General features: G+C 48.9%; 1 protein-coding gene across 4 annotated transcripts in view; it reads left to right on the top strand.

Annotated features, from left to right (window-relative positions):
• Nucleotides 1–22,801, top strand: part of Pfkm (phosphofructokinase, muscle) — a 39,721-nt gene extending 16,920 nt beyond the window's left edge. For all 4 annotated transcript variants that reach the window (XM_052161471.1, XM_052161470.1, XM_052161469.1 and 1 more), the window contains 22 exons: nt 3,413–3,505; nt 9,278–9,351; nt 10,284–10,361; nt 11,648–11,837; nt 12,054–12,219; nt 13,027–13,071; nt 13,482–13,590; nt 13,703–13,798; nt 14,008–14,100; nt 14,645–14,770; nt 15,885–15,949; nt 16,409–16,472; nt 17,155–17,304; nt 17,697–17,767; nt 18,240–18,327; nt 18,406–18,558; nt 18,975–19,139; nt 20,093–20,154; nt 20,533–20,644; nt 21,774–21,873; nt 21,952–22,057; nt 22,270–22,801. In XM_052161471.1, coding sequence (XP_052017431.1) covers nt 3,421–3,505; nt 9,278–9,351; nt 10,284–10,361; nt 11,648–11,837; nt 12,054–12,219; nt 13,027–13,071; nt 13,482–13,590; nt 13,703–13,798; nt 14,008–14,100; nt 14,645–14,770; nt 15,885–15,949; nt 16,409–16,472; nt 17,155–17,304; nt 17,697–17,767; nt 18,240–18,327; nt 18,406–18,558; nt 18,975–19,139; nt 20,093–20,154; nt 20,533–20,644; nt 21,774–21,873; nt 21,952–22,057; nt 22,270–22,414 — 2,343 coding nt within the window. In that variant the 5' untranslated portion in view covers nt 3,413–3,420 and the 3' untranslated portion in view covers nt 22,415–22,801. The remainder of the gene's footprint in view (nt 1–3,412; nt 3,506–9,277; nt 9,352–10,283; nt 10,362–11,647; nt 11,838–12,053; nt 12,220–13,026; nt 13,072–13,481; nt 13,591–13,702; nt 13,799–14,007; nt 14,101–14,644; nt 14,771–15,884; nt 15,950–16,408; nt 16,473–17,154; nt 17,305–17,696; nt 17,768–18,239; nt 18,328–18,405; nt 18,559–18,974; nt 19,140–20,092; nt 20,155–20,532; nt 20,645–21,773; nt 21,874–21,951; nt 22,058–22,269) is intronic.
• Nucleotides 22,802–24,801: the final 2,000 nt, after the last annotated feature.

Here is a 24,801-nt window from a genome sequence, read left to right as displayed (position 1 = left end):
AGATGTCTGTTCTTCTTTTTCCAAAATTTTGGGTTCCCGATTTCTCTGATATGTAGTCTTTCTCAAGACCAGCAGAAATCAAGACGTTAGCATTCCAGGTTTATGTCTGTTCATGTTGCTTTCCCAGTTTGTCACTTTCTAAGTCCTACATGTGCCTGAGTGTTTCCTTTTTATTTTTATTTTATTTTTTTTTATTTAAAAGTAGTATACGAGCTATTAGATATCTTTGTGACATTTTAGAACAAAATGTGTTTAGTAGCTCCTCTTTCCCCTTATCTCCCCACCCCTGCCACCTCTGACCTCACCTTGTACCCCCAGTCTCTTCTCCTTTCATGGCCACCCCACCCCCCTCCTTCATCACCCATTCTTGTCAATCTTGGTCTCTTCTCTAATTTTTAAGGTTTCACCCACACTCAGTCCTGTTCCTGGATATACAGGTCTACTTGATAGGGTAGGAGCTTCATATGAGAGACAGAGAAAATGTAGTTTTTGTCTTTTGAGTTTGGGTCACTTAATATTATACTTTGTAGATCTATCCGTTTTTCTAAAAAAGTAATGATTTAAGTTTTTTTCTTTACAGCTGAGTAAAATTCCGTTACATACGTGTACCACATTTCCTTTACCCATTAATCTGTTTATAGCCATCCAAACTGATTCCATCTCTTTCCTTTCTTCCTTCCTTCCTTCCTTCATCCCGTCCTTCCTTCCTTTCCTTCCTAACCCGTGATGTGTCGAACCCAGGGTCTTACAAATGCTGTACAACTGTTCTATATTCCTAGACCTGCGTGTGTTTTTAGCAGTAGAACATGAAGCTGTATCCATGCCGAGCCTGCTCTTCATGCGTTTGTGGTCCATCGGTTGGTTCGATGATGCTTTTCAGCAAGCGTTACTGAGCTTCCCTGTGTGCACAGACTTCAGTGCATAGGATCTGGAACTGGCCTTGCTTGCCTTTTCTTGGTTATAAGTTTTGTCTATGTATGTTTGTGCACCATATGTATTCCTCATGCTTGTGGATGCCAGAAGAGGTGCCCGGTGGGGATGAGCAACAGACAGCTGTGAGCTGCCATGTGGGTGCTGGGAATTGAACCCAGCTCTTCTGGAAGAGAAAACAGCCGCTGCTGAGCCATCTCTCCAGCACTGGAAGGAGATTTAAAAATAAACAGCCCTGGAGGAATTTTCAGTCCATGGAGAGGAAGTGCCCTTAACAGCAGTGCAGTCCAGTGGTCGGGATACTTTACTAAGAGGATACAAGATTTCAGACTTTGCACAGCAGGAGATCTCTCTGCTCCAGTCCCTGCCCCAGTGTGAGAGCACAGAATGGGGATGAACAGACAACTTGAACGCTGCCTTTGCTTTTTCATTTTTGTACCTCTGAGATGGGGTTGTGATGTGTTGCCAGGTTCGGCTTGGACTTTTGAGCTCTGTCTTGCTTCAGACTCTGGAATGGCTTGGACTACAGGCAAGGATCACTGTGCCCAGCTATACAGGAATTTGAATTTCAATAATTTTTCATGTCATAAGCTATTTTTACAACCATTTGAGATATGAGGACCCTACATAGTTTGCTACCATGCAAATTTGTGAGAAAGGCTGAATCTGTCCTACAGGCTTTAGTTTGCTGGTCTTTGAGCCAACCTAGCTCTCCTAATAGAGTATTAGAAACAATTAAAGTGTCACTAAAATCGTATATAAATGCTAAATGAACAGTTACTTCCAAACAATATGTGACTTGCCGGAGATTAAAAAAGAAGCCTTCCATGTCCTTCCATAGCTAGTAAAGAGTTAGTAGGTTAGCCAGGCGTGGTGGCGCACGCCTGTAATCCCAGCACTTGGGAGGCAGAGGCAGGTGGATTTCTGAGTTCAAGGTCAGCCTGGTCTACAGAGTGAGTTCCAGGACAGCCAGGGCTATACAGAGAAACCCTGTCTCAAAAAACCAAAAATAAATAAATAAATAAATAGTTAGTAGGCTAATGAGACTGAGGAGGTGTGGCTTAAAATGGAGTGAGGTATGTATATATGCATGTATGTATGAATGTATGTATGTATAAATGTATGTATGTATGTATGAATTCATGTATGTATGTATAAATGCATGTATGAATGAGTGCATGTATGTATGGTTGGTTGGTTGGATGGATGGATGGACAGGGACAGGGACGGGTTAGCCTGGGCAAAGATGCAGTGTATGAAGACACCAAAGTGGGGCTGAGGAGAGTAACATCAAATCGTAGGGGGTCAAAGGGTCCATGGGCAGTAAGAAGGCTGAAGCACTGAGCAGGGACTCAATCGTAGCTTTGAACCTCTAATCAGGAGCTTTGGACTTGACCCGTCAATGCTAATTTTGTAGTGTGTTTGTCTCTGTGTTTCTGTTATCAAATTTGTCTCACTACATGTATTTTATGCCATCTATGGGTTTGTATGTTTATGTGACTTAGTCTCTGTACGAAGCTTCCCTGATTTTCCCAGGTGCTGGACAGAATGAGTCCTCCCTCCGCAACTCAGGTAGAAGGAGACAGCAAGGAGAGAAAACAGAGGATGGGTAGGGAAGAGAAAAGGGAAGGGTAGTAGCATTTAGTAATGGGCAGTTTCTACTCTGAGAAGCAGGTGAAGTACATTTTAAAAGTAACAGGTTTTAACCTGGGTAACAAAGAGTGGTGCTCCTATTGGCATTTTATGGATATGTATGTATGTATGTATGTATGTATGTATGTATGTATGCATGTATGTATGCATCCATGCATGCATGTACGTATGTATCCTGTAAACAGTATATAAAGGTCTCCTCATAACACCAGTATGTTTGTGTGTGTGTGTTTGTGTGTGTGTCTGAATGGGTAGAACTGTAGACAGACCCCGACCACTCCTAAGATTTGTCTGGCTCTAGCGGGCCTTTATGACCTCCAACCCCGGTTTCTGCTTCTGTCACTGAGCCTTGCTTACTCAACTCTCCTGTTAGCCAGGAGCCAACCTGCGTTTCACTGTTTGCTTCCACATTGCTGGTTCTCTGTCAGTGCCTCAACTTCACCTGATTTATGCCCTCTGCAACACCTCCCCACTTCATGAAAAGGGAGCATCCCAAAACACACCCCGATTTGCTCCTTGCTTTTGAATTCTCTCAGGTCAAGTGCCCTTTCCTCTCGCCCTCAGCCTGTTTTGATCACAGTTCCAGTAGGGTGGGAGGGGACAGGAAGGATAAGCCAGGACTTACACAGTCTGGTTGGATTACTCTGACCTGTTAGCTTGTCTGAGGGTGTGGCTCTCCTCTGGAAGACTTCCAAAGGTCTGTGGCTGCGCAGCCCAGCTTAGTGGGAGAGCCTGACTGGGTGGCTCGAGCCAGTCTGAGACAGACATCTCTGGAGCAAGTGGCACCGAGATCCAGTGCATCTTAACCGACCATTGTCTTGAATTCTAGAGTGGATCATGACCCATGAAGAGCACCATGCAGCCAGAACCCTGGGGGTTGGCAAGGCCATCGCCGTGTTGACCTCTGGTGGAGATGCCCAAGGTAAGTGAAAGGGACAGAGGCATGGTTGTGTCCGTCAGTTTCTACTCTCGAGTCTGTAGGCAAGAGCTGTTCTCACGGAGGCTCACACTGAATTCTGAGTTTTCCTAGAAGTTTCTGACATGAGCCTCTAAGCAGAGTTAGATATCGTTGCTTTACTATTGTCGACCCAAACTTTCCCAGTATTCCTTCCTATCCAAGCTTTTCTGGAAGTTGGTGCTGCTGGTCCTTGAGCAGCACTGGAGAGGATTTGAGATAAGACTGAGAGTGGTTGGTCTGTGGATGCGTTCAAGCGCCTAGGCCAGGAGAGCAGCATCAGTGAATCGCTACAGCTGCAGTGGGGCTGCTGGGGCAGGCACCAGAGAGCCTTCCTCTGCATAGAGTCTAAGAAGCCATAAACATAGAGTGTGTGGGGGGGAAACTAAGTGGGAGGGATGGATGGATGACTTAGAAACAAAAACCACCCAATTTCATGTTTTTATGTGCTCAAGCTGATAGTACGTTGTCGAGGAGAATCTCTCTGCAGAGTTGACAGGGCACGGGGACAATGATAGGAAAAGAGATGGCCCACTTCACCTGGTGCTTCTGACCCGAGGCTTCCCAGACCTTGTACAAAGTGCTCAGCTTGTACAGAGCCCTTCTGCAAAGAAGCTGACCTCCCCTGAGAGATCCTACTCTGAGAGATCCTACCCTGAGAGAGATCCCACCCTGAGAGATCCCACCCTGGGAGGGATCCCACCCTGAGAGATCCCACCCTGAGAGATCCCACCCTGAGAGATCCCACCCTGGGAGAGATCCCACCCTGGGAGAGATCCCACCCTGAGAGATCCCACCCTGGGAGAGATCCCGCCCTGGGAGATCCCACCCTGAGAGATCCTACCCTGAGAGAGATCCCACCCTGAGAGATCCCACCCTGGGAGGGATCCCACCCTGAGAGATCCCACCCTGAGAGAGAGATCCCACCCTGGGAGATCCTACAGGCTACTAGGGCTCTTACCCAGGCACGCAAGTAGAAGTAAGCCAGTGTGCATTAGCCATGGTCGCTATGCTGATGCAGCAAAGTGAGAGCAATCGAGAAATACCTCACAAGAGAAATGCTTAAAAAAACACCCGATCATTTTAATCAAGTACAGTGCCTCAAGGGTGGCTGGCCATAGTACACACTCAGTGAGTGGATTGCTAATAAATAAAATCAATTACTGAGCACCTATGTGATCAAACAATGACAGGTGCTAAGGGCACATCAATGGAAAGGACTGTACTTGTTCTCCTGGTAGTTCTCTGTGTGTGCGCGCGCGCGTGTGCATGCGCGTGCGGGTGCATGCGTGTGGTCAATAATGGATGCCTTCATCTTCCTCAGTCCCTCTCCTATGTGTTTGTCTGTTTTTGAGACAGCATCTCTCTCTGAAGTTTAAGTACACGCATGGCTGGTCCCCTGGCTGGCCAGCTCCGGGGCTCACCTGTCTTCACACTTCCTGCACTAGGCCTACAGATGCAGGCTGCGACCTTGCTGTGCATGGTGCGGGAATCTGAGCTCTTGGCTAAGTTACTTTCCCTCAACCTCATGCCTATTAGCATACTTAAAAACCAGATCTTAAATTATTAACCTGCTCATTGATTATAACGTATGTAACGATGATATGATCAGACCTAATCGTGAAGGAGCTGAGGGAGGACGCCATGGCGCAGCCGTCTGAGTGACCAGTGTAGGAGCACAGAGCTAGAGGCGCTGCTTGCCCAAACCCTACAGCTTCCTTATAGGTAGGATTCCATGCCAGCACTGGGATCCTCAACAGACACTTTTCAGTGGTGACCCTGTATCCTGTGCACTTAGATTAGGAAAAGAGAGAGTCTGAAAAGAAACGTATGGGACTGTATGTATGAAAAGAATGAAAGACGACCTTCTCTGGAGAGAAGGGGGGAGAGGAGGAGAAGTGAGGGGAGGGGAGACAGGGGAAGAGAGCCAAGGCCACTGGGACTTTCTGAGAGTTACCATAAGTGTCCCTTGTGAGCCCATATAATATGATAGGTGCATGTCAGTGGGATCCAGAGAGATAGGGAATGGAATTCTAAGGAGACTAGGCGCCAGAGTGGAAGGAGCAGAGCCACTGGGCGATCTCAGCTGAGGGAGCAGTCCCAGGACAGAGGCAGTGCCAGGCCTGCCTGAGAAAGAGCACAGGAGCTGTACCAGGGGCCGCGGGCACGGTGGCAGAGCAAGACCGAACTCCACAAACTCCACAGGGACCTCAGCTCTCATTCCTTGAACTCAGCAAAGCCACCGTCTTGAAGTAGAAATGTGGAATTGGATGTCCTGAGCTAAAAAGTCAAGAATTCTGGCATGTTGGGCTGCGTGGAATAAGCACTCCTCTTCTAACCCAGAAAGGACCCAGCCCCACTAATCTGGACTCACTGGGCCTCCTGACATTGGCATTTCCTGCCTTGGAAAAGACCTCAGCCACCTGCTCCAGCCCTCTGTCTCCAGGCCACAGCTCCAACTGTGCACATATCCTATTTTTAAAGGAATAGGGCTGGGATTCTGTTACCTCTCTGGATACTTATCCCAGGGTTTATAATTTTTAGCATATATCCATTAGAAAGTACAACTCACATATATTAACATTTGCCATAATTTTTAATGTTTCCAAAGCTTAGGAAGAAACTTTTCAGTACTGACTTCCAAAAACCTTATGATTTGGTTGAAGATGTAGCTCAGTTGGTGGAGTGCCTGGAACATAGTGGGGTGTGGTGGTATGCACCTGGAATCCCAGCTGGGAGGTAGAGGGTCAGAAATGCAAGTCATCCTCAGTAGAGCAGGCTTGTATTAGCTCCTGCCTTCTGCCTAGTCCTGTGAGCCAGCTCTTCTCCAGAGGAGAGCTGCCGTTGGCTGCCTCACACTGGGAGCTTACAGCATTCTTCAGAACCCCTTCTGGTTGTCCCCAGAGTATCTCTTGCATGCTCCCTGTAATCTTATCCTTCATCTTGCTTCTAATAAGTCATGCAGCTGCTCATAGAGGGTTATTTAGGGAAACATGGAACAGCCAAAAAAAGTCTGGCCAGGACTGGGTTAGAGCCAGACTGGGCTAAGCAGTGAGGTTGGGTAGGAGGGACCAAAGACTTCTGGGAACTCCAGGTTAGACCATCCTTCCCAGTCCTATGCGTTTAGGAATCTAGGGTGAGAGCACAGGAGAGCAAAGGGGATCCTAAAACCATTAGAAAGCACTGTCAATTTAGAGGCTGGCTAGGTGGCCCCCGGACAGTGGCAGGGTTGCAGTTGGGAAGCAGGAGGAAATGAGAGAACTGATTTCCCTTATCATGGGGTTTTTCTTCTTCCCAACACCAACCATTGGCTGCTCCTGCCTACGCCTACCAACGACTGCTGCTTTCCAGGGGGACCGCTCAGCTCATGCTCAGTTCATAGTTGTTCCCCTCCCACCTTTACTCAGCTTGGGGGTCAGAAAGAAATTCTTCACCCTGTACATGTCAGACCATACTTCTTTATTTCCTAAGATCACCAGTGAGTCCAGAGCTGGAGATTCAGTAGAGCGGCCCACTGGCTTTATTCATCTTCCTGAGGCATCGAGGGCTCTGCCCTGTCGCTCATATTCCCTCACACACACTGGATGTCCTCACGCCTCTCCGAAGCTTCTCCCAGGGCAGATGTTTGTTGTTCTGAATCATTCCAATGATGTAATGAACTTAGACTTTTAGATGTCATGGGACTTTGCCTCAGTGACTTCATGAGTGAACATGGGCTCACAGGTGACAAGTCAGACATTCCTGTCTTATCTGAGATTGTTCTTAGATGCATCTAGAACTGTTCCTACTGCCGGGTGGTGGTGGTGCACGCCTGTAATCCCAGCACTCTGGGAGGCAGAGGCAGGCAGATTTCTGAGTTCGAGGCCAGCCTGGTCTACAGAGTGAGTTCCAGGACAGCCAGGGCTACACAGAGAAACCCTGTCTCGAAAAAAACCAAAAAGGAAAAAAAGAAAAAGAAAAAAGAAAAGAAAAAAAAAGAACTGTTCCTACTTTTGGAACTGGTTCTTTTGGCTCCCAAGCTGTTGCTAAGCCCCATTTCCTCCTGTCTCTCTCTTGCTACTCTTTATTAGCAAGCATGGCCGCTCTCACAGCTCAGTTCCTTGTCCTTTGCATTTCTAATCATGTGTGTTTTCTCTTCCCAGTCGTTGTGGATGTGCCATGAGAACTTTAATTTCAACACATCCCAATGTGAACACAGCACTCCCCACATCTCTCTTCCCAAACCAACGCAGGCATCTGTTGAGCACGTGAGCTTACCATTTGCCTCAGTCCCCAGGCACACAGCTGTCCTCACAGTGTGAAATGTAACCACCTTGCCCATGGGATCCAAGCCCCCTTCTTTGTTCTCCGAGTGTCTTCTGTCCAGTATCTCCTTGTTCCACACGTCCCTGTCCCGTGAGGCCTCCTCATGTCTTATCTAGGATGCCAGAGGCAGCCTCGTCTCAGTGACCCCCCTACTCAGCAGCCTGTCACCCTACTGCCAGAGCACTTCCGATATTCAACGCAAATCTTATCATGTCCCCCAACCCTCGAAATTCTTAGAGATTCTTGGTTATCTGTGAATTTTTGTTTTGTTTTGTTTTGTTTTGTTTTGTGCATGCGATAAGCATCACGAACGCTACGGGCCTTCGCCCAGAGGGACTGTATGACCATGTAGTTTTCATATGGTTTTGTGGGGTTTATGGACGAGCTGAAACTAAGCATACATCATGGGTTCATAGCTAAACCCAGACCTACAAAATAGAAGTCAGCCTTCTTCATATCTATACGGGCACCTTCCACTCGTAGCATTATCTCTCCTGACTTTCTATTCTGAAGTTGACTCTTTATAGTACTAAAATATCTGAAGCTATTTCTTGGTGCTCCCCTTTCTGCAGTTTTTCCTGCCCAAAGCAGTCTTCCTTGTCTTTCTACCTGACAAAAAGAGCAGGAAACTGTGTTATAGGTTTCAGGACAAATGCTGCATTTCCGGGCCGCTCCTGTTCATGTTGGGCGTTTGCATACCCCTCCCTTAGGGATCCTTTGAGCGCACTGTAGTATTTAGGTCTGGACACAGTGGTTTCCCATGTTGCTGTTCACTGTTGTATTCTCAGCGCCCAGCACCAGGTAGGGACACGATGGGCCTTCTGGTCATCTTTGTTCAGTGGCTGAATAGACCTGAATCTGATTTGGAGCCAATGACTACATAATAGATACTGTATTTGCCTGCAAGAGAGGAGAGCAGAGGAGAGGAAGAGAAAGAAAGGGAACCTATTCTTACTCTGTTCCAAGTAGCTCTGGGTTGTCCATTGGTTTGTGCTGCCCAGTTGCCAAGCGTACCATCCAGTAACAACCATACTCAAAAGCAAACTGCATTCTATTGGATTACTTAGCCTAGAAAATTCATGTTTCCCCACAAACATCATCCTAAAGCTCTACTCAAGTCTCTAGTCAGGCGCAGAAAACAAGGGAAGCCCAGTAAAGTCCCTGAGGATAATGGGTTTCAGTCTAGAGTGCTGAGATGGGCAAGTGGGACCTTGGATTCAAAGTTAAACTTGGTAAGGTTGTTGGCCTCATGACCTCAACCCCTTGACTGAAACTGGGGCGAGTAGAAGACTTGATCGAGAAGAGGGTTCTAGATTCAGAGCAAACATGAGCCAAGGACTAACTCCAAGCTTTAACCCAACATGACTGCTATGGATTCCAGGGCTGCCCCTCTTCAGAGTGACCAATCCCTATCTTTCTTCTCCCTCCTTGCAGGTATGAATGCTGCCGTTAGGGCTGTAGTCCGAGTTGGCATCTTCACGGGCGCCCGCGTCTTCTTTGTCCATGAGGTTGGTTCTCTACTTGGCTCTCTGCCTCTCTCCTCTCCCACCTTCTCCTCTTCCCCTCGTTGCGTTGCTGTGGTTTCTTTCCCTTGGCTCTCTGTCTCACTGAGTCACTCCTTCCCACTGTGACTTCAACAAGAATGCTGGGACCCAGATTTCTGCAGACTCTGTCCTCACACTGGCTGTTAAGAAGAGGAAATGTACACAGAAAGAGCTAAAATGGCAGGTCTTTCCAGCGAGGGTAGTGTGACTCAGGGCTGAGCCCCGGCACCGCAGAGTCTCACAATCTCGGCCTCTGAAGTGTCCCGGATTTCTGAGGTCCCCTCTCCTCCCTGGCTTCCTTTCCTCAGTTTCTCTAATGCTTCGCCCACATTTTTTTCCTGTACAGTCTGTTTGCCCCTCTGTCAATTTTGCTACTTTTATAATAAGACCTGTTTCTTCTTTTCCTTCTGTCAGTATTTAAATCTTTCTTTTCTCTTAGGTTATCAAAACTATCTGTCGTCTCAGTCTCCTGGGAATCATATCAGAGATGGGGGGTGGGGATTAAGACAGAAGGGTATTTTGTTATTTCAAGAATGAGAGAGAGCCCAGGCATGGTGGCCAATGTTTTTAATCCAAGTACTCTGGAGGCAGATGCACGCAGATCTCTGAGTTGGAGGTCAGCCTGGTCTACAGACTCTACATATGGAGGTCTAGGCCAGTCAGAGCTATACAGTGAGACCCTATCTCAAAATAAAAGGAAAGAAAAGAGAGAAAAGAATGAAAGAAACTGGAACATCAAAAAAGTTGACACGTCCTTTCTTGGACTGCTTTAATTAATTAAAGCAATGCATCCAGGGGTCACTCTTAGGAGGGTGTGTCTTCCTAGGGAAGCTGTCTTAGTCATGGCATCTAGAGGAAGCTTAATGGAGGCTCAGTGAATACACTGCTCCCCGCAGGGTTACCAAGGCCTGGTGGACGGTGGTGAGCACATCAGGGAGGCCACCTGGGAGAGCGTGTCCATGATGCTTCAGCTGGTATGTTCCAGAGAGCCCGTGCTCTTCTGTTCTGTCCTTGCTTCCTCCCGCTTTGCTATTCCAGATCCCCTGCCACATGGCTCGGTGTGAAGGGTTTCAGTGACAGAAGAAGGGCTTATATTTGCCCTTTACTCTTTGCATTTGAAAACATCATCCTGGCTCCTTGCAGTGGTGAAGGGGGTGGGAAGGTGGCTCCGAAATTGCTTGCCCTTTATTGAAAGGTCATAGTAAGCAAGTCCGACTCTGGGGTCATGGGGAAAGTCTGGCCCTGAAAATAACCTTAGAGGATTGAAGCCAGAAGCAGACTTAAACTCTGTCCTCATGTGATAGAGACATGACAGTCTGAAAGCAGACTATGTAAGGGAGAAGGGATGGAGACAGTCTTGCAGAGTCTCAAAAAATCCCAAGGAAGTTAGTTTTTGCTCTCTACAGCCTTCTCTGATGTAGTCCTTGTTGATCCTGCAGAGTTGTAATCCACTCTGCTAGCTTAGAACTATAACCATTTGCTGGTCTAGTGAAAAACTTACAAATTCGTATACCATTCTTTACATAAATCCACTAATAATTCCATGGGAAGCCACTTAATAAGTGCTGGTCTAGTGACATTTTAATACAGGGAGTACTGCCCAGCGCAAAGTGACCTGAGGATAAACGAGCACTCTCTCTAATACCCTAGAGTCATGAATGCCCAGGAGCACCTATTGTTTATGAGAAATCTCTCAGAGTATCTGCAAGTTCCTAGGAAGTCAAGACTCCCTCCACACAGAGCATTTTCCCTCTGCAAATACCTGAATACTGTGGCTCCTGCCACTAACACCATACATGCCAAGGAACTAAGGGGCATAAACTGGTAGTGTCTGGGTAATCTTAGGTAGAATTAGTGTGTTAGTGAGGAAGATGTACTACCAAGTACACTGGGGTTTAATTCCTTAAAATAGTTTGGATCTAAGGTAATAGTGCCAGACACTAAGTAAAAGTGAAAGACTGAAGTTAGCGTGAAAGGTGGAGATAATTCTTGAATAGAAACTAGTATGTATGCAAATCCCTTTGACAACAATCCTTTGATGAGTAAATCAATGAGATAGATGATCTCAGTAGGCTCCTAGGGAGTGTGACAGGTAACCAGCATCAATTTCTTTTCCTTTGTGAGGGACTATGATCTAGGGATGTCAGGGAACTTAGGGGACTGGCATGGTCACACTGCTCTGTCACTGAGTTGGAATGGGGACATCTTAGCATGTTGAGCCCCAGTGTGACTGTGCCCACCTCCTGTCTCTCCCCTAAAGGGAGGCACAGTGATCGGAAGTGCCCGATGCAAGGACTTCCGGGAGCGAGAAGGACGACTCCGAGCCGCCCACAACCTGGTGAAGCGAGGGATCACCAATCTGTGTGTCATCGGAGGCGATGGCAGCCTCACTGGGGCTGACACTTTCCGTTCAGAGTGGAGCGACTTGTTGAATGACCTCCAGAAAGATGGTGAGACATTTCATCATCCGAACCGCTTATCACGTGACTGTGTATGCATGCATTGTGTGCACACTCTCATGGCCCATCAGAGACATGGTAACCACACACACACACACACACACACTCCTTGCCCTCCTTTCTACCATTGCTTACAGTCTCTCTAGGAACCTGCTCTGTACCTGTGTGATTCCTCACTTGCGGGGCTCCGCTTTGCTCCCCTTGCAGGGAAGATCACAGCAGAGGAGGCTACAAAGTCCAGCTACCTGAACATCGTGGGCCTCGTCGGCTCCATCGACAATGACTTCTGCGGCACCGACATGACCATTGGTACTGACTCTGCCCTGCACAGGATTGTGGAGATTGTAGACGCCATCACCACCACTGCTCAGAGGTAAGAGCACCTAGGAGGGAGGCAGTAGAAACGTAGAAGCAGGAGCGGACGAGCAATGAGAGCTTTGGACTGCAGCCACTGGGACTGCTTTGCTGGAGCCACAGCACCCTTTTCTGAGACTCAGCCCTGGAGCACTAAAGATGCTCTGCCCCCTCAATGCTTTCTGCCACTCTCCAGTCTGTCCTTAGGCATGTTACTCTGGGGTCCTGAATACCTGTGATCTCGTAGATCAGTGCTTCTCAACCTTCCTGACACTGCGACTGTTTAACACCGTTCTTCATGTTGTGGTGACCCCCAAACATAAAGTTATTTTGTTGTTACTTCATAACTGTAACTTGGCTACTGTTATGAGTTATAATGTAAATATCTGATGTGTAGGATATCTGATATGTGACCCCGTGGGGGTTGAGACCCACAGATTGCGAACCACTATCTTACATGGTTGTGGTCCAGACTAAAGCAGATCTGGAGAACACACAGACTGTGTGGATGCTGTAAACACCACTGCTCAGAAGTAAACAGGTGGGCTGAGGGTTGGTGGGGGAAACGGGGAGCCAGCTGGTGGCCAGTCTACCCAGGTAATCTTGTGGTACTCCAGTTCAGCCTAGTCCTGTGCCTGCTGCTTTTCTATTTATCTCTGATTTGGGGACTCATCCTTTCTGTTGAAATGGAGTCTCCACACTGCCCAATCCACAGAATGGCTAGAAGCAGAGTCCATCTCCCAGAGGCCAGGCCTAGGGCGGATAGTGCTGACTGGGCCCTGGCCACAGGGACATGCAGGGTGTACATCCCATCTTTCTCTTGCAGCCACCAGAGGACATTTGTGTTAGAAGTGATGGGCCGCCACTGTGGGTAAGATCCCCATCCTGACCTGTGAGTTTCTAGAGATGGCCTTTTCCTCTTCCTAGAGAGTCAGTCCACTTGGGATCTCTGGAGTAGGTCTGGAAGTCATGCTCCCCATGACATGACCCTCTTCCCCTATCTCTGCACCGTTTCTTTTACCTACTTATCCATGCATATGGGCACATGCTCAGGTACATATGAAAACATGGACAGTCTCTGGGCTGGGAAGCCTGGGAGGTAGCAGTGACCTCCAAGGATAGCATCTCCTCAACAGGTCTAGTGCTCGTCTGCCTTGAGGATGAAATGCTGGGTCCCTGTATCTTTCATCAACAATGGAGGCTAGGCGATCATTGTGGGTGTGAGGAGGCTAACTGTGGAATATAAAGGTCTCTAGTGCATGTTTCTGCCTCTCATCCTAGATACCTGGCCCTTGTCACTTCCCTGTCCTGTGGGGCCGACTGGGTTTTCATTCCTGAGTGTCCACCAGATGATGACTGGGAAGAACACCTTTGTCGCCGGCTCAGTGAGGTATTGGCACTTCGTCTTGCCCTTGAGCAGAACCCTCACCCTGTTCCATGAGTGTCTATTTCCTACCCCTCCATTTAATTCCATTAACACTTTCTCTCTCGCTCTTGGCCAGACAAGAACCCGTGGTTCTCGTCTCAACATCATCATTGTTGCTGAAGGTGCAATCGACAAGAACGGAAAGCCAATCACCTCAGAAGACATCAAGAACGTTAGTGTGTGGCCCTCACCCCCAGCACCCTTGGCTGCTCCTTTGGTGGCTTCTGGGTTGTGACCCTGCGTCTCCTCTTGCTCCTTCTGCCCTGCTTTCCTCCCGCCAGGAGCCATCACAAGACAAAACAGTTTTGTCGTTGCTTGCCTCAGTAAGCCACGCTGATCTTCTACCATTGACTTCGACTTTCCCTTTCTTTTTCCTTTTAGCTAGTGGTAAAGCGTCTTGGATATGACACCAGGGTCACTGTTTTGGGACATGTACAGCGGGGTGGGACACCATCAGCCTTTGACCGGATCCTGGTAAGTCACGGGATTCTGAGGTTGCCACGCCTTAGAAGCCCCAGCCTTGCTGTCCTATGGGGCCTATGCCATCAGTCATGCTGTCCCTCCTCTGGCCTCTAGGCCACAGTGGCTTTCATCCATTCCCACACACAAAGATGATGGCAGGCACTAGCAGCCCTCGTCCTGAATCCGGATCACTGTCTTCAAGCTCTAAGCATCAGCAAAGCCCCTGGGCTGTAACCCTGGATTGCCAGTTTGGTCACTATTAGCTCATTTCACTTGGAAGAAAGGCAATCTTCTTCTTCAGCAGTCAGAAGAGGGCATTGTTAAACTCCCACAATCTGATGATCACAATGTGCCATGGAGATGCTTCTCTGGAACCAAGTACTATCCTTAGGGTTCTGATGACAAGAAGGTAGAAAGGGGGGGGGGAGGCGGGAGCGGAGGTACAGCAAGTGCCTGGTGCAGCCTTCCAGTGTGCACTTCAGTTGAGGATTCGGAAAGGCTCCTGAGCATCCTGGCGCTGAGCTAAGCAGATCCTTTGTTCCATGGACTCTTGCAGGGCAGCAGGATGGGTGTGGAAGCAGTGATGGCACTTTTGGAGGGGACCCCAGACACCCCAGCCTGTGTGGTGAGCCTCTCTGGTAACCAGGCAGTGCGCTTGCCCCTCATGGAGTGTGTCCAGGTGGTGAGTACTGACCCCACTCTTCTCCAGAGATGCATGAGATCCATGCCTGTGGTCCCAGTAGAGAAGGCAGGATGGTTAGTACGAGACGTACAGGAAGGACACAGTGGACTGCAGTCCCTCTCGGTCCAGGAGCTGGGACCTCCACATACAGAAAGGGACACAGTGGAGACTTCAGTCCCTCTCTGTACAGGAGCTTGGACCTCCACATACAGGACACAGTGGACTGCAGTCCTTCCTGGTCCGAGAGCTGGGACCTCCACTCACTCAGCATCAGTTCTCTCGTCTGTAAAGTGTTACTAAGAAAGATGGAAGGGTTACATACACTCTGATATAAGTGCCAACCTCACACTATTTTCATATAGTTATGTAGGGACACAGATTCAGTGTACCCTCCTATCAATGCTATGTCTCAGGGAGTGCTAATTGTTGACTTCTACCAGGCTACCTCTCATGTCTACATGACATCTGTAGCAGGCTACCTCTGTCTATATGACACCTACCTAAATATGTTTCTCTAAATCAACATAGGGTAACCACTACTCACCTCCATGGTGATAAAGATTGGGGGGGACTGTGGTGCCTTTGACATGGTATCTTGAAAATGGTAGGTTCTTGACTCCTTAACAATTGGCCAATTGCTTAACTCGAATGTTAGTCCTGATTGTCGGGGCTGCCTGAATTTCCCTCATTTTGGGACCCACTTCTCTCTGAAATGTGAGAATCCCAGTAATGTCCAGTCATGTTTGAGACTGCATCCCAAAGAGAAGAAGCCACAGCCCCTAGGAGACGCTAGGCAGTGAGCAGCAGTGGCGGGGACCCTTCTCACCTGGAGAATCTTCATTTCCTCGGTGGTTTCAAGGCTGGGCAGGGACCTGTGTGGAGAAAGGAAGCTCTGCCACCTGTGGACACTGCTCCACTGTGCCCAGAATTCTAATTTAGCCCCTGTTGCTGTTTGTTATTCAGGAAAAGTTAAAAAGAAATAAAGATGCTTCTGAGATAGTTTGGGAGACGGAAAGGGGTGCGGTATAGATAAGCAAGACCCCATCAAAGCAGATTTGGTCATACAGAATCATCGTGCCTTGGGGTTGTGACTATTGCTATATTCCTCCCTTAGACCAAAGACGTGACCAAGGCTATGGATGAGAAGAGATTTGATGAAGCCATTAAGCTGAGAGGCCGGTGAGAAGATAACCAGAAACTGGCTAACTATAGCAGATGCCAGAATGAAGCCAAAATTATTTACCACTCTAGGCCCAAAACACGAGCTGCCTTTTCTAATTATTGTCTGTGCCAATTTCTTCCCAAAGGCAATCAGTTGTGAGGTGCCCAAAAGGCTCAGTTCAACCAGGGATGCTCTCCTTGGAAAGAGCCTTTTATTCTTATTGGTCATTTCTAGACTTGGAGCTCGGCTAGGTTCTAGGTGTTGCTAAACAAGGAGTCATCTCCTGTGCTGAGCACAGCACCTGGGGCAGGAATGTTCGGGGAGCGGTTGATGAATGAACACCCCTCGACAAGTCCCTGCCTAGTCCCCACTGTGCCTGCCTAGTTCCTCAGAGGTGTACTCTGTGGAAATTCATTGAGACCCAACTCCACAGGGAGCAGCCTGAAGACGCCCTGCTCTCTTTGTACGTTTTATAGGAGCTTCATGAACAACTGGGAGGTGTACAAGCTTCTAGCTCATGTCAGACCCCCAGTCTCTAAGGTACGAGCACCTTGGCCTTCCCCGTCCTCACTTTCTCTTTATGAAATGCTGCCTGTGGGCCACACAGCCTTAGCCTTGCTAGATCTTTGTCCTGCTCTTGTTCTGCAGCCCTGACCCTGTTTGATGTCTTCCCTTCAGCCACCCCAGATTCTAGTCCCATGCTTTTACCTTGTCCTGACCAGAGAACCCAAGACTCAACCCCATTCAGGTTAACAAAAGTGCATGAAGACACAGGAAAGGGCTTTGATCCTGTGGTCTAGTCACAGTCTGATCCATGTCAGCACTGTCCCCTTGAAAGAGGGGTTTAGTGTTTACTATTAGAATTGTCTGGAGTGCTTATGAAGTATGCAGATTGCTGAGCCCTTCCCTCAGCAGAGCCAGGGCTGGACCAGTGGCAGGATGTGCTGCCCAGTCAGCTCCTCAGGTTACCTGGGACGGACTTGGTCCAAGGACCATATGCTGGGAAATGCTCTTCTACAAGGGCTGCTTGTCTGTTACATAATGATGACAGTGCTGCCCATGGTGATTTATGGTAAAGAATTTTGATTCTGTAGGATAAAGTTACAGGCTCTGTGCTAGCTCCTTAGGGAGTGATTGTCACACATGTCCCTAAGGGCTCAGAGTTCTGCCTCTCGGTGATTTCCCGTCTGAGGGTGTCTTTCTTCCTTTTCTCCCTGAACAGGGTGGCTTGCACACAGTGGCTGTGATGAATGTGGGGGCCCCAGCTGCTGGCATGAATGCTGCGGTCCGCTCTACTGTGAGGATTGGCCTTATCCAGGGCAACAGAGTGCTGGTCGTCCACGATGGCTTTGAGGGGCTGGCCAAAGGTCAGGTATGGAAAAACAAAGGACATGGCACAAGAAATATGGGGCCATGAAGGGTCAGCTTAGAAGTGGCCAGTCTCTGCCTCCTCGACACCCTAACTTCTCTCCAGGAAGCATGGTTAATTTAATAAAGATAGGAACCATGAAACGAACCTTGCCAAATATCACATCTTATTTCTTTGTCTCAAAGCTCAGCACAGCATCCACTGTCTTAGGTGCTTAATATTCCCGAGAGAGTCACAGGGAGGAAGAAGTCCAGTGCAGGGGACAGACCACTGTCTGGGACATCTTCCTGCTCAGGGGAACTCTGAAGCATCAGAGCCCAAGAAGTGGCCTTACTCACACATGGGCTTCCTGGCGCTCTGGCCATGGTGCAGAGCAGTGTGGCCTTTCCCTGCAGATTGAGGAGGCTGGCTGGAGCTATGTTGGAGGCTGGACTGGTCAAGGTGGTTCCAAACTTGGTACTAAAAGGTAAATGGTTTGTGGGAGCACCTGGTCCCAGTTACCCTGTCAAGATGCTTTTGAATGTGGGCGTCAACCCATTGTATCAGGGCCTATGTCTACTGCTCTTCAAACGCATAACATCTTCAGTAAGGATGGAGAGGCCCAACCATACGTCATGTAGTAGATCTGACCACTTAAAAGGTCCACTGTGTACTCTAGAATGCAAGAGAGTGTGGGGAGCACTTTCTAGTTCTCTTGTTGTTTATTTGTTTTTTCGGGAAAGGCTTCCTCTGTACAGCCCTGGGTGTCCTGGAACTCACTCTGTAGACCAGGCTGTCCTCAAACTCAGAGACCCGTCTGCCTCGGCCTTCCGAGTGCTGGGATTACAGGCGTGTGCCACTCACTACCGCCCAGCTCACTTTCTAATTCTTAACTTTCCTCTCCTTCCATCTTGCTGTCTCACCCCCAATCTTCCTGTCCCCTGCCCATGGTCAACTAGGACTCTCCCCAAGAAGAGCCTGGAACAGATCAGTGCCAACATAACTAAGTTTAACATCCAGGGCCTTGTCATCATTGGGGGCTTTGAGGTGAGTGTCCCAGCCCTCCCTCCTCCCTCCCCCCCGCCTCCCTCCCTCCTCATCCTGTTCCCGCTGTTCTCTCTCTAGGCTTACACAGGGGGCTTGGAGTTGATGGAGGGCAGGAAGCAGTATGATGAGCTCTGTATCCCGTTTGTGGTCATCCCGGCTACGGTTTCCAATAATGTCCCTGGCTCAGACTTCAGCATTGGGGCTGACACAGCACTGAACACCATCTGCACGGTGAGTGCCTGCCACCTCCCATTTCAGTCAGCCCAGATTGTTGTCCTGGTCCTAGAAAGTGAACCTCTTTCTTTAGGCAAACAGCAGTGTTTGAGAACATCTCTGTTCAGCCTAGACATCTGTGCTGGAATTCCTTCCTACCTAGAAATAGATCACTGCTATCAAAGGGCCTTTTCCCTTTGTCCTGAGGTGATACAGTTTGATATCCCTATTCTTAGCAACATTAAAGACAGAACAGTTTTCTTCCCAGGAGAGAAGTTCTGCAATGCAGTTCCTTCTTTAAATACAGGAGGGACCCTAATGAGGTCCAGGGGCCTCACTGGCCTGGGATATAGCTCCGGAGTTGAATTAATGAAAAAAGCTGAAGAAAGATCAGACTTCTGACCCTGCCTTTCCATGGCCCGTTGTCTTTACAGACTTGTGACCGGATTAAGCAGTCTGCAGCAGGCACCAAGCGTCGAGTGTTTATCATTGAGACTATGGGTGGCTACTGTGGTTATCTGGCCACCATGGCCGGACTGGCGGCTGGGGCTGATGCTGCCTACATTTTTGAGGAGCCCTTCACCATTCGAGATCTCCAGGTAGATGGCCACCAGAGCCTGTCTCTCTCCCATTCCAGCCTATCTCCTGAGTGTTCCTTCAGTAACTGGAGCTATGAGAGTCAAGGGGAGGGTGGAGCTGACAGGCCCAGCTGAAGACTGGAAGGGCTCCTCACAGGGCGCTCTGGCACAGCCTCACAGACATGGACATAGCTGCTAGTATGAGTTGCATTTTGTCAGGTAGCTGGTAAGTCCTTTGGTGGAGTTTGAACTTGATATTCCCAGCAGGCATCCGAAGCCATTGAGTCTGTACTGCAGGGGAGAGAGGTTTAGATGGTTTAAAACCCTCAAAACTCTTCAGAGATCAGGGATTTTAAATGCTTGAGGAGTCCAGGAGGTTCTCTCAGTTCTGAGGGAAGTATCTCTTCGCCTCTGGGCAGGACTCAGCTCAGATTTTAGAGAGAGGGTGAAATGATCATGATTTTTCCAGTTTTGAGTTCAGTGGAGGAGAAGAAAACTACAAAGTAGAGACTTAGCAGCCAGTGGGGACTCCAGCTCAGGCCCGGCTGGTCCTAGCAGAGCGCAGAAGTCTTTACATACCCACCTCAAAGCTCCAGTGAGAGTCCATCCCCAACAGCCGAATCGCCGCTGGACATACAACCCACCATGCCAAAAGTGCAAAGACACATGCTGTGCACAGTTGGCTCTGTGAAGGAAGAAGGGGCAGAAGTTCCTGGACAGAGAGGCGGGAGGGGGAGGGGCTGAAATGTACAATCAGGGAAGCTTCTCTGATGCTCCCCTTAGATCTGCCTGTCACAGTTTGGTTCTTTCTAAGTCCCAGCAGCACTAAACTTCTTAAGAGACAGATTCAGTTTAAACACCAGCTTGGGAGCACCACCCGCCACCTCCCAGGAAGCTGATGTAGAAGAGGGGTGGGGCGTTTGTCCATCCTGAGCAATCCCAGCTAAGTGTGGGATTTGCTGTTTCACGGTCAGGTGAACGTTGAACATCTGGTACAGAAGATGAAAACAACTGTGAAGAGAGGCCTGGTACTGAGGTATCTCGGGCAGCTCAGGAACTGTGCTTCCAGTTAGGAGAGACCAAGCAGGGTGGCCTAGGCTCTGTGTCCATCAATGGCTGAGAACCTGAGGGATTTGATGTCAAAGGGGGAGGAGTGAACTCCACTATCCCCTGAACCTTGGGAGGAGATTAAACAGCTTGTAAAGGCAAAGAGCAGAGAGGAAGGATTGACCCCAAACTTCTGGTTCCCTTGGGGGAGGAGGGATGGACTCACAGACTTCTGGTTTCCCTCAGGGGAGGGTGGATGGACTCACAGACTTCTGGTTTCCCTCAGGGGAGGAGGGATGGACTCACAGATTTCTGGTTTCCCTCAGGGGAGGAGGGATGGACTCACAGACTTCTGGTTTCCTGGCAGGAATGAGAAATGCAATGAGAACTACACTACTGACTTCATTTTCAACCTGTACTCTGAGGAGGGGAAGGGCATCTTTGACAGCAGGAAGAATGTGCTTGGCCACATGCAGCAGGTACTGAGACAGACGCCCAGCCTTGCCTCCAGTGCTCACCAGAGCCCCCAGCAACTAAAGAGCTCCCACTGGCTTTCTCCATTTACCTCACTGTTAGCGTGGAACAAGGCTGGGCCATAGCATCAAACAACCTTATCTTAGACCAACCTGTCTCAGTCACTGTGCTATTGCTGTGAAGAGACACCATGACCAAGGCAGCTCTTATAAAAGAGAGCATTTAATTAGGGGCTGGCTTGCACTTGCAGGCTTAGTCCACTATCATGCCAGGGAACATGGCTGCACACGTGGTGGCAGGCATGGCACATCTGGAGTGGTAGTTGAGAGCTACATCCCAGTCCACAGGCTGAGAGAAAGAGACACTGAGCCTGGCTTGGGCTTTATGAAACCTCAAAGCCCACTCACTGTGACAGACTACCTCTAACAAGGCCACACTTGGTGGTGGAACATTCAAATACCTGAGCCCATGGGGGGCATTCTTACTCAAACCACCACACGGCCTTAGAGATGGAGCCATTCTCTTTGCTTAGGATACGGTTCCGCACCTTGGCATCATTGCAACTGGGAGACGGTTAGTTCTTTGCTCTGAGCATTGCAGGAGCTTAACATCACCCCTGGCCTCTACCTACTGTAGGCTAGTCAGTTATACCTCCCTGTCAGTATTAACAAAAAACATGCCGGACGGTGGTGGTACACACACACACACACACACACACACACTATGTCCCTTTCTACTTCTCCTTTTGCTTTCTCTTAGTTCATAGAAAAACTGACAGAATATTCTGAGGTCCTCCCTGGATCAGCTAGGTTGGGTTACAGAGGACATTTCTGTATCAGTGATGACGGTGACTGCCAAGCTGGCACACTAACAAGCAGACAGACAGAAATGGGATCTGTCACCTGTGGAGTGAAGAAAGCCATGTGATTACCATGTCCTTTAACTGACTGTCCCTGGGCTTGATCACAGCCCAGCTCACCTCGGGTCCCTTCAGAGTCTCAGAGTGTCCTTCCATGGTCTGACCTCCGTCCGTCTTGTACACCCAAGAGCCATTCTTTCTTCACCCAGTATATCTAGATATCTGTACTTCATTAAGATCCTGTCCTCTAAGTTTTCTGATTTTCTCTCCCTCAGGGTGGAAGCCCAACTCCCTTTGACAGGAATTTTGCCACTAAGATGGGTGCTAAGGCTATGAATTGGATGTCTGGGAAAATCAAAGAGAGTTACCGTAATGGTATGTATGGTGGGAGGTGAGCCCCTCTCCTGGGTCCACTCCTTAGCTGATAGAGTAACTGACCATCCTTTGTTCCAGGACGGATCTTTGCCAACACTCCGGACTCAGGTTGCGTTCTGGGGATGCGTAAGAGGGCCCTAGTCTTTCAGCCAGTGACTGAGCTGAAGGACCAGACAGATTTTGAGTGAGTCATTACTATTACATTACTATTGCATTAGGACCATCCCTCCCTTCTCTCCCTGCCAAGGCCTCCTCTCCATGGCCTGTTACTCACTAATGCTTTCCTTTGTGTAGCACCTGTGGGTACCACAGCCTCTTCTGGCGACCTTCTTCCCACAGGCAGAACCTCACTGGGGCACAACGACATCACCCCACCATTTCTTCATTTCTCTGTAGGCACCGAATCCCCAAAGAACAGTGGTGGCTGAAGCTGAGGCCAATCCTCAAAATCCTAGCCAAGTACGAGATTGATCTGGACACCTCTGACCACGCCCACCTGGAGCACATTTCAAGGAAGCGGTCTGGAGAAGCTGCTGTCTAGACCTCTTTGGGGTGAGGGGGAAAGGTCATCTGATCTTGGTCAGCTCACACCCTGGTAGATCTAAGTCCATGGCTTCTCAGTGGTCGAGCCCAGCCCCCTACCCTTCTAGGTTTCCCTGTACTGTACCTGCAACCAGGATCAGCTGTGGCCGAGCTGGGGGAGGGGTGGTGAGTGGCCCTCTTAGGTGGCTGTCCTTCCTTCCACCCAGCTTCATCTGCGGCACAGGCTGGGTCTCTCTAGTGCTACCGCTAGATTTCACCTACCCAAGAGTTTCCCTAAAAATAAGCTTTATTTATTTCTTTGTGATAACAAAGAGTCTTAGGTCCCTTCACTCATACCACAGTGATGAAGTGTAACCACACTAATAAATGCAGGCTGGCCACTGTGCTTTGGGCACTCTTGTCATTATCTTCCCAAGGGGACTGTGATATCAGCTCTGTGTCCCTTCCCAGACATTGCTCCCCAGAGAGCAGCACATGTGACTGTCCTGTCACTTCTGCTTGCTGCAGGCTTGTTGTTGGTTCTGGTTTTAGCAGCACCGCTTGGTGCACCCAGAACCCAGGGACTGACCCCAGCTTTGTCTCGCACTCGTCCCTCTACCCTGTCTACAGATGACGCGCCTGTCTCAAGTACCAAGTGATCGTTATTTCTTGGTCATGTACCCACTACCCAGTTTCACTTTTCCTAGCCCTCCCATAATCTCTGCTCAAATCAGCCTGATTCTGACAGATCCTTTGTGGGAAGACATGCACATTTTGTATGCCTGGACGACAGAGACTCCGGCGCTGAGCCTGTGTTGGTTGGAGTTCATGGTTCAGAAAGATGTCAGGTGTTATTTAGCTGAGCTCTGTCTTCTGTCCCACAACAGCCGCTGTACCCTCTGTACTGAAGGTGGGCTTCCTGCAGTCGAGCTTCAGGCTTGGGACTGTCCGCTGTACTCCAGGTACAGGAGCATGTCCTGTTTTTAATTTGAGGTGAAGATTAGCCTCCATACACCAGGCCGTGACTCTCAGTTGCACATAAGCCTACTCCTCCCAATCTATACAGCACTCTTCTTGCCTGCTGAAGCAGGAAAGACACTCACTATAAGCCGGGTAAGGGGTACTGGCTGTCTGAGGTGCTACCTTAATCCTGTTTAGCAGTTCTAAATAGGCTGTTGCCAGAGTCTGAAGGCAGCTGTGTGTGTGTGTGTGTGTGTGTGTGTGTGTGTGTGTGTGTATACACCTCTTTCTCTGTCTCTGTCTCTGTCTCTCTCTCTCTCTCTCTAGATGCCAGGTGTAGTGGCACCTTTAATCCCAACACTCAGGAGGATCTCTGAGTTCGAGGCTAGCCTGATCTACATAGTGAGTTCCTAGACAGCCAGGGCTACACAGAGAAACCCTATTTCAACATAATTTTTTTAAAAAGATTTACTGTATGTGTAATGTGTAATGAGTGTTTTGCCTGCTTGTTAGTATGTGTACCACATATATGCCTGCTGCCCACAGAGGTTAGAAGAGGGGGTCAGATCCCCTGGAATTACAGATGGTTCTGAACCACCATGTGGGTGCTGGGAACTGAGCCCAGGTCCTCTGCAAGAGCAACACGTGCCCTTAACTGCCACACCATATCTTTAGTCCCAGTCAAACTGATGTTAAAACCATTCTGCTCCTCACACGCTACCAGAGCCTGACCAACTAAACAGACTAGGAAAAGGAAACGGGGGTGGAGGGAGTGAGCTCTGCACACTGGGTCACAAGTGCAGCTGCCCTGACAATCAGGAACAATGACACTTGACAAAGAGCAGTATTTCAGGATGACAAAAAGATCTGAAAACAAATGTAGACAAGGACTGCTTAGGAAGGAAAAACAACCTACGAAGGACATTCTGTCTTCCCAAAGTCAAAGACTGGTGAGATTGTTGACTGGACACATTTGTAGCCACTGACTAATTAGGAAGTGACTGAGAAGACATGGAGCCCATGCAGACAAGATGTCTTGTTCCCCAGTACCACAGGTGTCAACAATGAGAAAGGAAAGGGTATCTTCAGTGGTTCCCAGGCAGAATGGGCCTGGCTGCCTTTCAGAAGGGCAGCACCTAGTTCACTCTAAACAGATTCACTCTCGGTGGGCAGAGTTTGGGCTTCAGCATTTCACTTCTGGTAGACTGAGACGCGCTGCCTCAGTGCTGGATCTCAGCCTTGGAGACCTAACGTGAAGCATCTCTTACCTGGGTAGCGGGATTCTGAGGACTCTGGAGGCTTTCTGCACACTACTCCCTCACTCTCCTGCCCACTCCTGCCCACGACCACTTGCCGGGAGAAGGAAAGGCAGGACGAAGAGCTAAGCAATGTCTTATAAATGTGCAGAAGAGAAGCAGAGAAAAGCAGAAACTCGAAGGTGCCAAA

Source organism: Apodemus sylvaticus, chromosome 17 (assembly GCF_947179515.1).
Source record: "Apodemus sylvaticus chromosome 17, mApoSyl1.1, whole genome shotgun sequence".
Classification (NCBI taxonomy): domain Eukaryota; kingdom Metazoa; phylum Chordata; class Mammalia; order Rodentia; family Muridae; genus Apodemus; species Apodemus sylvaticus.
This window is presented reverse-complemented; position numbering and strand designations above follow the sequence as displayed.